This window comes from Poecilia mexicana, unplaced genomic scaffold, assembly GCF_051168715.1.
Source record: "Poecilia mexicana isolate PSO_F unplaced genomic scaffold, ASM5116871v1 scaffold_8, whole genome shotgun sequence".
Lineage (NCBI taxonomy): Eukaryota > Metazoa > Chordata > Actinopteri > Cyprinodontiformes > Poeciliidae > Poecilia > Poecilia mexicana.
In genome coordinates, this window is record NW_028263377.1 from 4,692,291 (window position 1) to 4,704,627 (window position 12,337).

At 37.9% G+C, this 12,337-nt stretch overlaps 1 protein-coding gene across 2 annotated transcripts in view; it reads left to right on the forward strand.

The window, feature by feature from the left end:
* Nucleotides 1-10,440, forward strand: part of LOC106932734 (carnitine O-palmitoyltransferase 1, liver isoform-like) — a 19,481-nt gene extending 9,041 nt beyond the window's left edge. For both annotated transcript variants that reach the window (XM_015011577.2, XM_088008058.1), the window contains 4 exons: nt 134-289; nt 596-709; nt 4,082-4,174; nt 5,945-10,440. In XM_015011577.2, the coding sequence (XP_014867063.2) occupies nt 134-289; nt 596-709; nt 4,082-4,174; nt 5,945-6,073 (492 nt within the window). In that variant the 3' untranslated portion in view covers nt 6,074-10,440. The remainder of the gene's footprint in view (nt 1-133; nt 290-595; nt 710-4,081; nt 4,175-5,944) is intronic.
* The last annotated feature ends 1,897 nt before the right edge of the window (nt 10,441-12,337 follow it).

The window sequence follows — 12,337 nt, forward strand, 5'->3', positions numbered from 1 at the left end:
GAGGAAAAAAAAGAAGTCTGAATTGTTTTCTTTTTTTTCAGTGGTCCTAATCTTTTGTACTAATTAGAATTGTCTTTCTACTATAAAACTGTATTTTAGCCTTTTAATTATGAAATGTTAAATGTTTGAACAGACAGAGGAGGAGTGCAGACGTCTTTTCAGACTGGCTTCAGAGAAACACCAGAATCTTTATCGGATGGCCATGACCGGAGCTGGGATAGACAGACACCTCTTCTGCCTCTATGTCGTCTCTAAATACTTAGGAGTAGATTCGCCTTTTTTGCACAAGGTACTTATTTGTTACAATCAATATTTCTTGAACATTTTAACCATTTGTTAAATGTTAGACATTACGTTGAGGTTGGTGGTTGTAGTGTGATTGGAAAAAAGGAGTCTTCCATCATGTCAAACTTTGACCTCCTCTTTTATAATACTGTCTTTAAGGAAGTTGATTTTCTTTATTTTTCTTCAAACTTAAATTTTAAGCAAAAGCTGCAACATTCTGGAAATATCCATGAACCAGAATTAAGTTCTCATGCTTGTGTGGCTCACCAAACAATAACAAAGCATTTCTCCCACCATGTCTGTGGTCCAGGTTCTGTCAGAACCTTGGCGCCTCTCCACCAGTCAGACCCCGGTCCAGCAGCTGGAGCTGTTTGATCTGAAGAACAACCCAGACTACATTTCACTTGGAGGAGGATTTGGACCTGTAAGCACAAACACTCCTTCAACTAAATGTCACTTTGAGTCTCTACATATTCTCTATTTAGACCCAGTATAGATCCATATGAATACAGGTCTTTTGTGGAAGAACCACAGTGCTGGTTCTGTCGGACCTGAGCACAGCATTTGACACTGTGCAGGGTTTTCCCCAGAAAACTTGCTAAGCCCGGTGGTCAGGGTGCCGAGGCGGTCCACCGTGTTTTTGTATTAAAAGATGTTAAGGTGACAGGAAATTTAAAAATATCACTCGGCAATTATACATTGTGGTAAAACATCGCCAGTGAAACACTACTTAAACCCACAACTAGTCTTTAAAAACAACAAATCAAAATATGTAATTAAAATGAATATCAATTATTTGCACTTTTGTTTAATCCAAATTAAGTCAGCAGCTCCATCAGGTCCCCCAGGGCTTCAGGGGCCCCATAAATGCTAATATTTTATCACTGACCACAGACACATGAATGTAACACTTGTTTGTTGAGATTATCAATGTTTTTAAATTTGATTCAATTTCAACATACATAAATTAAAAGATTTTAAATTGTTTAACATTTAAGTGTAAGATTTTAAGGAGCTGGCAAGTTTACTTTGTAAAAGTTCAAAGAACAATATTCATAGTTAGATTGTTTTGTTACCATAGCTACAATCTGATGCTGTGAGTTTAATCTTTAAGTTTAAGCTCTGTTTGTTCACAAATACAATTTAGTAAACTGCAATTATAACTGATTACCTTTTAGGTTGGTCAATTAAACTACTCCCCCCCTCTCAGATTAAATCCAACACATCTGTTAGAGGTGCTGATGTTTTAGCAACAAAAGGGGTCCCCACATCAAATTCTGCTCCAGGCCTCATACAGCCTTGGACCGGCTCTGGTTGATGAAGTGATCTGCTGCACTATGCAGAGATGCGCAATAAATAGGAGATTTAATTCAATGCTGCTAATGTGGCTTTAGTAGCTCTTTCATTTTGTGTCTGTTGAGTTTTTAATAATAGTCATAGAAACTATTCTGGTTGGTCGAGTTTATGGGACGAGTTTCTCAGATCTTCGTGCGGCCTCGAACATTAACGCTGTCTGACTAAGTGGACAAAGCATCTGATACGGTTTGATGCACTGTGTAACCTGAAAAATAATACTGAAAATAATAATAATATAATATAAAATCAGCATGATGCGTTACAGACAGGAGCGAAAGCTCCTCACCAGGCTGAACCTGCATGATCAGGTTAGCACTAGTTCATTAACTAATACACCGGCCAACCAGGAACACATAGATAAACTTTATCAGCGCAAGCAGAGCCAGGCGCTGGACAGCGTGTTGAGATGGAAAAGCCGCACAAAATTCTTTGTTCATAGATATAAATCATTTTTATTGCTCACTCAAAGCACCTCTGAAAGCGCGACTACAAGTTATTCCTGCAGTTCACGTAGAGCTGCGCAACCAGAGCTAACCAGAGTGGTGTTTAAAGTCCTACCGTGATCAACAACTCTGGAAAGAATCATAATTCCTCACAGGCAGTTGATGTAAATATCCATGCAGGTCAGCCTGTGTCCAGTTTGAGTGAAAGGAGGCGCGTGGGATCCGCGCTGAGGTTAACTTAATCCAGCTACTGCAGCGCGCGAGGCAACGCGCCTGAGGCGCCAGCGGTGTGATTGGTCCGGCTTTAAATGCATAAACTATAAACCTATCTTCTATAAACATATCTTTTAGGAATAAATCTGCTCCGCCAGTGAAGCGCTCAGAGCAGAGACGCTTGCAGTTCGGCTTAAAAAAAGAAAAGAAAAAAAAATTATTATTATTTTTCTAAAAACATAAATAAAAAAGGCTTAGCCTGGCGGTGGCGCTAGTAAAGGATGGCGGGCCGCCAGTCCTATAATACACTGAGGGAAACCCTGCTGTGGACCATGACATATAATTGAAGCAACTGGGTAGGTCTCTCTGGTCCAGTACTCAGTTGGTTACAGTCTTTGTGTCAACAGGTAACTTCTCAAAGAAGTGGACTAAAGTCACATGTGGGGTACTCCAAGGTTCAATTCTAGGGCCCCTCTTATTCAATATCTATATGCTCCAACTAGCTCTCGTTATAATAAGACATATGATTAGCTACCATAACAGATGATACACAGCTCTACATTATGATGTCAGCAGGTGACTCAGAACCATCCAATCACAGAACAGATGCTTAATACAGATAAATGTGGGGATGTGCCATAACTTTCTCTGGCTGAATAGAAACAAAACTGAAGTTATTATCTTTGGACCTAAAGAGGAATGATCCAGAGTCAATGCTCAGCTTCATTATTACAGCTGGAAACTAGCAAAACTCTGACCTGAACATTAAGAGCCACATAAAGACAGTTACAAAGTCGGCCTTCTGTCACCTGAAGAACATTTCCAGGATTAGAGGACTAATGTCTCAGAAAGATTTAGAGACACTCATTCATGTGTTTATCTTTAGTTGCATTAATTCCTGTGACAGCAGGTCTGCCTAAAAAAAAATCAATCCTCCAGCTACAGCTGATCCAGAATGCTGCTGCTGGTGTTCTGACTAAAACCAGGAAGACGGAGAACATCACCCAGTTCTACAGTCCTTCACTAAGAGAATAGACTTTAAGATATTCTTAGTTTATAAATCACTGAAAGGCTTAGCACCACAATAGATTAAAGACATGCTGCTGTTATATCAACTTTCCAGACCTCTCAGGTCTTCTGGTTCTGATCTGCATCCAGGACAAGAACCAAACATGGAGAAGCAGCATTCAGCTTCTATGCACCACAAATCTGGAACAAACTTCCAGAAAACTGAAAAACAGCTGAAACATTGAACTCCTTTAAATCTAGACTAAAAACCCAGCTGTTTAGAACTGTTTATGATCCATAATAAATAAAACATAGACAACCATAGGTTCAACAAAATGATCGTTTTGATCATTTGATGATTCCATTTGACAAAATGTTTATTGCTTCTTTCACAATTGGAGACTGTATGAACCTTTTATCAAGTAAAACACTTTGAACTGCCTCGTTGCTGAAATGTGATATAGATAGAAATTGACTTCACTCATAAGGTTCAACAGCTTAGAAATGATGCAGAGCAACAATGACAAGGATGTAAAAGTAGCAAAATATGCATGTAAGCATAACAAATAGCAATTATCTTCTTTAAAAATGCCTGAATCCATGTCAGGCATCTTTTCTACCTCCACTATGGATTGATCCTGTTTGTTTTTAAGAAACAGCAAAAAAGGATAAATTGTATAAAAACCTTCTTTGTGCTTCCAGACAAGTAGAAAGAGTGAAAAAACACTGAAAAACTGAAACAAAAACACACTAATGCAGGATTTGTATGCCACCAGGTTGCAGATGATGGTTATGGGGTTTCATACATCATTGTCGGAGAGGACCTCATAAACTTCCATGTGTCATCAAAGCACTCCTGCAGTGAGACTGTAAGTATAGCCGCTTCACTTCTGGTTAGTGTTCAGGTTTAGTCTTCATACACATGGCAGCATTTAGTTTTAAGTGCTGTTTCCTTATTTACTTATTAAGAATTAGAGGGCTCTTCATCCTGTCATTTCAGCTTTACAAGCCTCTATTTGATCTTCAACCACAAAACCCAAACTGAGCAGCCAGGACTCCTTCCCTGTTTTCACTTCTTCATTCTCACATGTGTTATTTTCTGTTCTGTGGTTATGGCAATAAAACTGCTAAGGGTTATTTTTCCAGTCTGAAAAGTGGATTTAATAAATTACTGTTTAGACTATCAGGAAACCCTGATAGTCTAAACATAGGAGCCGGCAGTTCATCGTGAGGAAATAAACAAAGCTGCAGAAGTTATTTAGATCGTCACCAGCGCAGTGCGCTCCAAACCAATGCAGACGCGACTCCACCGCTGTGAAGAATTAAACTTAACTCACTCTGCTGTTTTAACAAATGGAGCTGGAAGATGTTGCCCTCCCACGCACAGAAGGAGAGCAGCGCTCAGGAGCACAGCAGGTGTAACATTTGTCCGTTTCAGGGAAGCGAAACCACAAAAAAAATCCTGTTAAAAGCGCACACCAGACCTCGATCAGGGTAAAAAGCTTGTAGAGTTCAATTGATCGGTTTGGATCAGACAGTTCCAACCGACTGATAAACTAGAGCAGATTTCTCTGCAGATGCGAGTCAGGAAGAATTTGTGAGGCTGTGAGTTCAGACCCCGGCAGGTGAAGAACTCATAATTGAAGTAGTTTAATTTAATTTAATATAAGTTACTGGGGCTGCAGTCAATGGTTTTTGTCACTACAGAGAAAAAGTTAGATCTGCTTTATGTGTGATGAGATCTGGATTCACAGTTCAGTTCAACTAGGTGAAAATTAACTAAACTGCATAAAAAATGTGGCTGAATAGCCTATGTTAATATGATTAGAATTTGACGGGTTTTTACCCGTCAAATTCATTCATTGGTACATGACAGATTTTTTTTATGCTGTCAGTCAAGGGTAAATAATTTAGTTTTTTTTTTTGGAACACAGCAGACAGGTCAGGAGAGTTGGACGTTTCCAGCTGGACCAGGTTCTAAAACTACATCCTGCCCTCTGAACATCTGACAGAGCTTGGATCATTCCATCTACGTAGAATGAGTTCGGAACAGATCTGCAACTAACGATTGTTTTACTTATTGATTAATCTATCAATTATTCTGACAATTAATTCAGATTTTAAAAATGTACACATTCTGCAGATTGGTCATTTAAGCCTTTTTATGCAAAATTAGAAACGCATTAAAATGTACAAATAAAATTATTTTTTAGATAAGAATATTAATGTTTTATTGCTTAAATTGCAACAAAAGCACTCCGTTAGTGAACGCTTGATCGTTTGTAATAAAGGATGCATCTGCAGCTCAAAAATACTTCTGATATACGTCTGCTTGATATAACATCAGTAAAGTCTGGTGTTAAACAATCTGCCTGATCTGTTGATTCACTTTGGGTTAACTGATTAATAATTGAATAGCAAAATGTGTTTAATGGGAGATTTTTATTTAAATGCAAAATTTATAGATTTTTTTTTTGTCTAGTTTTAGCTTAATTACTGTTTTAATAATGTTGTTCTTTCAGCGAGCGGCCTTTTTTGAGTCTGTCTACTGTAGTTAACAATTAAGTGATTATTAAGTCAGTTGACGATTATTTCAGTAATCTATTCATCAGGATTAATCCGATTCTTTGTCTCTTTAGGACTCCCACAGGTTTGGAGCTCAGATCCAAAAGGCCCTTCAGGACATAATGGCTCTGCTATCAGCTGATGCTAAAAGCTCCTCCTCCTCCAAAGGCTCCAACCAACCGCAGTCCAAGAAGCTCCTGTAAAGCATGTTAGCCTTGTTACCTCACAGCCCAAAAGCTGTGATGGAACAGGATCAAGGTAATATCAGGCATCACATCCTGATGATAAACAATACCACAGGAATGAGGTGTTGTTATTGACAAAGCATTAGATTTCAGCTAATAAAAAGGTTATTTTTCTCCTGTATAACTCTGAAAGAACAAACAACAGGCCAACAGGATGTTTTTTTTAATTTTTATTTTAAATGCAAGTTTTTAGACTACTATGTAACAGCACAAAGGTCTCTTGTTTCTTTAACATTAGAAACATATCAAGCTAATGCTAGCTCTTACGTTAGCTATGCTAACTGCTCAGGATTCTCGCTGTTTCTGCCTTCAACTCCTAAACCTGGTGAAGCTACGATATGACGACTTTTTAAGTAAGTGGCTCACGTCTAAGCAAGAGTCAGATGGACAAAGAGGAATTTCACCAGGGAGAAATCAAAGTGGGAATGCAACCGCAGGCGTTACTGGTACGTCTTCACAAGAGCTAATCAGGGAACAATAGACTCACCTGCTGCCTTGTTAGGTGTTCCTTGGTTGTAGCGTTGTAGCGGCTTTACACCTTTTCTAGCAAGTGGTTACCTTAGCTACTGTTGGTTTTATTTCATCTTGACCCAATGTGTCTATCTGCTAATTAGGTATTTTCTCATTTTTAAACAGCCATGCCACATTTAAAGTTACTCACATCTCTTTTCTTCCTCCTTCTTACACTCTAATAGTGTTTCACAAGTCATCCTATCCACTTCCAGATGCATAAATATATTCCTTGTGATTGACTTCTTTACTATTTGTGTAGGTTTGTAACTAATAATAGTTTAGCTATAGATTAATCTATCGAGTATTCTGACGACCAATTGATCAATCGGCTAAAAGAAAACATGCACATTCTGCATTTTTCATTTAAGTCTTTTATAATGGAAATACATTAAAAGGTGCAAATAAACAAATAATTAAAATTCTTTTTGTAATTAAGAAGATAAACTTTTTATGACCTAAAATGCAATAACGGCATACCTCCAGTGAATGCTTGATCATGTGTAGTACAGGAAGCATCTGCAGCTAAATTATCCTTCCATCAACACGTGATGTTAGAAGGATACTTTAAACTCAGCCATGCTTGCTTTACGTAACATCAACACAGTGTTGGACTGATTTGTTGACTTTTTATTTCCCCCTGATTAATAATTGTATATCAAAAATTGCTTAATTGGATATTTATTCTTTCAGAATTTGAATCGGGTGACGCTAATACTGCCCCTTAAGAAATTCTGTATGGAACAGATTTACAAAGTTTTTTTTTTTTCCTTAAATGCAAAGTGTATATATATTTTTGTACAGTTTTGGCTTAATTACTGCTTTGAGTGTTGTTCTTTAAGCCTTTAAATCAGTTGACGATTATTTCAATAATTAACTAATCAGATTCTAATTCTGCCTGTTAACACACATTTGAACAGGAGTAGCTAATAAAGCAGCAGTTGAATGCATATTAATGACAGACACTGCTAGCTTAGCTCACCAGGGTGTTTGTAGCTGCCATTGTTCCATTATGAAGTAAGATCGGATCTCTACCAGGGTGAGAAGACACTGACATGTAATCAGTTAAAGCTGCACAGTGATAAGAAATCAATCATTGATGATATCAGTTGTGATAAATACTTCTGCTTCCCACACTCTCTGTGACCTCTGGCCTCTTGATCAGTGTTATCCGTCAGGTGCAGATACTCTGTGCAACAAGCTGAAAATATTACTTGGATGCAAAGAGTGAAATCCTGAATCTAAAACCCAACATCTGTTGCTTTCTAAACACTCTTTTGGGGTACAGATATTGTCCACATTTCCCCAAGGACACAATCTCTGCTGCAAGTTGTCAAACTCTGAAGCTAAATAAATAAATTAGGATGTTCCGCTTGATAGCTCTTGGAAATTTGAACAACTTTTCATGTATATTTTCTCAGAGTCTAAAATATTTTTAGGACATTATTCAGAGGCCACCTCTCAGGAAGCAAAGAGGGATAGATGTCTGACGGAAAGCCGAAAACGTTCAGAACACTGGGCTACAGTTCACCATTCATGTACAGTATGATGGAGGAGTTTGTTAAAAGGGAAGACTCACATGTCACCATTTAAGTTTTCCATTTCAAGTTACTGCTTGTGTCTCAAGAAGAGATGTTTGAATCCCTCCTCAAGGGCCTCAACCCCCAGGTTTTGAACCAGAGCTCTTAATCCACAAAATGTAAATATTGTATATATCAAATCATAAACAGATGAGGAGAAATTTGTTGGAACCTATAAAAATAAATGTAAAAAGAAAAATATTTTATGTGCTGCAACCTTCAGTAATACCAAACAGGTGGTGTCTGAGTACATTACCATTTATACTGAGCTGTTTATGGCATAGAGGTTAGCAAGAAGGGAAAGAGAAACTTTTTCAAAAGTGTTTTGTCTGTGATTTGTATTATAAAGATGTAGATATAACAGTTGAGTAGACGATGTGTCGGTAGTAGAAGTAGATGATTTAATACACATTATTTTTATGGCTCTCATTTAGTGGGTTTTTTTGGGGGGTTTTTGGGAGGTGAGAGGGTGTTGCGTAAAGCCCATGAATGCCCTTACGGTCTTTTAGGTTTGCAAATGTAACTTTGAACAAGACTCCGACTTCAGCTCCATCTGAGTCATCGCTCTCACATTGCAGTAGTTGTCATAATGTCAGTTTCCTATTAACCACAGGCAGCTCCATGTCTCCAAATGAAACTTACTTTTTAATAGTCTTAACCTCAAGACGGTGTATAAACATGTCAGGGATTCCAGCCCTGGCTATAAACCTGCTGCCTGCAGAGGCAAACCCTTGTGCCTGTGTGAAAATGTTTACTCTGCTCAACAGTATCAATGCAAATGAATGAATCAATGCAAACCCAGTGGGAAACCTTCTACAATAAAATGCTCAGCGGTTATGTTTTAATGAGAACTTGCTACAGTTTGGCCAGTTTGCTGCTATTTGTACCGTCAGAATTTGTAACTTGTCTTATAATGGGGTGGGGAAACTACTTCATCCCAACTACATAAGTCTGTTTAATGTTTTAAGCTAAAAATTGTTGTTGATGCATGAATTATTTAGTAACTAAACAAACATTGAACACCTACAGTTTTTTCCTCTCAGATTATCCTTGCAGGAAGTCATAAACCAGCTTGTCATTAGCTGTGTTTCCATTATAAATGTGCACAAAACTTAGATAATATTCCTAATATTCTAACGTAAAAACCCCCCACAATTTTGTAATCGTGATGTTTTTATTAAATAAGAAATGTAATTAAAATCACATGTGAATAAGTTTGTTCATGCTATGAGTCAGTAAAACCCATCTTCCGACCACTTCCTGTCGTCGTCTTCTTTGTGATTTATGCTAGTAGTAGTATCCCGGTGTTGATCATGTGACTCGGATGATGCGAAAACATTGTTTCTATTGCAGTTTTACAAAATAAACCAATTTTGATACAGCTGAAAAAAACACCTTACTCTAGCACAAAATGTTTTAGTGAAAAACTTGTGTTTCTATTAAGCAATTTTATTTTCATAATTTCAGTTTGCGCAGTTTCATTGTTAATGGAAACACAGCTAGTGTCAGACACATAGATACCAAGGAACGTTTCTGTATTTTGGAGGGAAAGAAAACTACGGATGGTTGTGAAATGTCTGTAATCCATATCATGCAAGTTTAGTTTCCCACCAAAACTGATATTGAAAATATTCTGCCACCTCAACACTTTGCTTCTCAGTAGCTTGAATAGATTTTATCTGTGAAAACCCTGAGGAATCCCACTGGGTACCTTTAGTTGTGTTTGTCTATACCTGTGTTCTTTTACTCGTACAACTGCTTCTTTACCATAGCTGCAGCTCTGCTTGCTCTGCTCAACATAAAACACCATTTGTGAGTCAGGCGACTTGAATAGCTGAGAACACATAAGACTTTGTCTTCCAAATTTTGCTGAACAAATACTTGATGACTCTTCAAAAGAAGAATCTTATCTTTGGGAGTTTCTTATAACGCTGACACAATTGTTATCTTGTTGTGGTTTCAGTCTCCCTTTAAATCAAGATCTTCAACAAAGGTGCATCCCTCATAGTTCAGCACATATTTTTGTCAAATATTTTTTATTCATATGGTGCAAAAAGCTGTTTGTTTTCTACCACCTGACTGAAGTATATTTTGTTTGTTTTTCTCTGTGTCCCCTGACAAAAGCAGATGTGTTGAGTTGGATTTCATACTTTATTTCTAAACCGTATCAAAGTGTCAGTTTGGAACTTTGTGATGGTTTTTGGTTTGTGTTAAAATAAATTGCTTACTGACAAAGTTCTGTGTCTTTTGTCTTTTTTGGTAATATGTACAACCCTGATCATTTCTGCCAAATTGTGAGGACTATATTGTTCAAGTTTCTCTATTTGATTATATGGATATTTATTGAGGTGTATCTGTAGCCTATTCTAAATCCTCAGCTCCACTGTACTTTTGGTTATAACTAGAGATGTGCCGATCAGGTTTTTTCCTACCGATACCGATCACCCATGAGGGCCGATCACCGATACCGATCACATAATTATTATTTATTTATTTTTTTATCATAAACCCTACCGGTTACATTATGTGGAAAAAGGAACCATGAATTCACCTTAATTTAGACAAAAACTTGTTTTTAATAACTTTTTCCAAGAAGAAAACTAAACAAAACAGGCTTTGTGCAAATTGTACTGCTATTGATAATACTATCTTTAACAGACTGAAAACATATGAAGGCTCTGAAGAGGCTAAATAATACAAAGAGCCAAAATAAAACCTCTCAACATTGCCAAGAAGTTAAAGTATAAAACTTAACATTCAAAGGCAAAAACAGGATCCATTACAATAAACAATCCAGAGTTACTGAATGAAAACTTCCTGTTAGCATGGCGGCTAGCTGATTACTGCTAGCTCTGATTGGCTGTTTCTGACTGAGCGGAGTAATTATGCAGATCAGGGAGGAGATCAATTATTTTTTCAGAGATTATCTGTCTCATGTTAGGACAGCGAAAGTTTTAATACATATGTAAAATTTATTTTTTTTTTAGGTTGGATGCTGCAGCTTTAAGCAGAGGTTCGGTGAGAGAGTCACCACCAGGTGGAGAAGAAGCGAAGCTCCGTCTGTGAAATATTACTACCTGTAGCGTAGCAGCGGTTCAACAGGAGAGCAGAACCAGCGTCTTACATCGCAGCTCGAAGACTTAAATAATTTTCCAGGTTATTTGTTTAGCTTTCTGACCGTCATGCTAATCCGGGTGAGTGTTTGTAGCTGTGCGCTGCTTTACCTGCTATCTGATCCTCCGTATGTCTTTTTTACTGCAGTGAGCCTCGATGTAGCCAATCTCCGTCAAGTATCTCATTGTTTTTATGTCGTATTAGCTTCGTTGTGTTGATGCATTTTGACCTGCTTCAATTTTCCGCCGCAACACACAAACTTCCCCATTCACTCAGTGCGTTATAGTTCCACATCGCTTAGGATTTGTTGCTGCGCGTTTGCGCAGTGTGAAGGAAAAAGGAGACCAGCTGCACAGGCAGGCTGGAAATGAGATGCAGGTGATCGGTAACGGCAACAAGAGCCAATGATCGCCGATCACCGATCATGCACTTTTTCACGGAAATTGGCCCGATTATGATCGGTGACCGATCGATCGACACACCTCTAGTTATAACTAACAAAGGAGAAGTTTGAAAGCAAAGTCTATTACCTGTAATAAAGTAAAGGGTAAATAAAATTATGGAAAGCAGTCTGTGATTCCAGTTTATTCTGGTTTGTTTGTCTACTATCTCCTGCTCATCCACCAGATCCCTTGAACTCTCTCGCAGTCTTAGCGCAATGCTTAGAAAGTGCAAAAGATGTCATGGTGAGACAATGTGAAAGCGATGGGGGGGTCCTGTCAGTTCCCTGAAACCACAAAAAAAGACTTGTAAAAGTGCACGTAAAAAACTCACAAGGTCCAATGCGGAAAGACAAAGGGGAACATGAACTTTTGAACCTACTCAAGTTTCCCTCTAGTCAGTTATTTTGAAATCAACTCAATTTGATGTCAGTAGTGTAGCAGCAGTAGAAGCAACTACACCATGTTTAAGTTTCATACTTCTCCATCATATTTGTTCTGCAGTTTATAATGTCATATCTTGGGTTGTTTAGTTGGGTTTTGGGTTCTGTTTGTTTCTGTGTTTCTTAGTTCCTCTT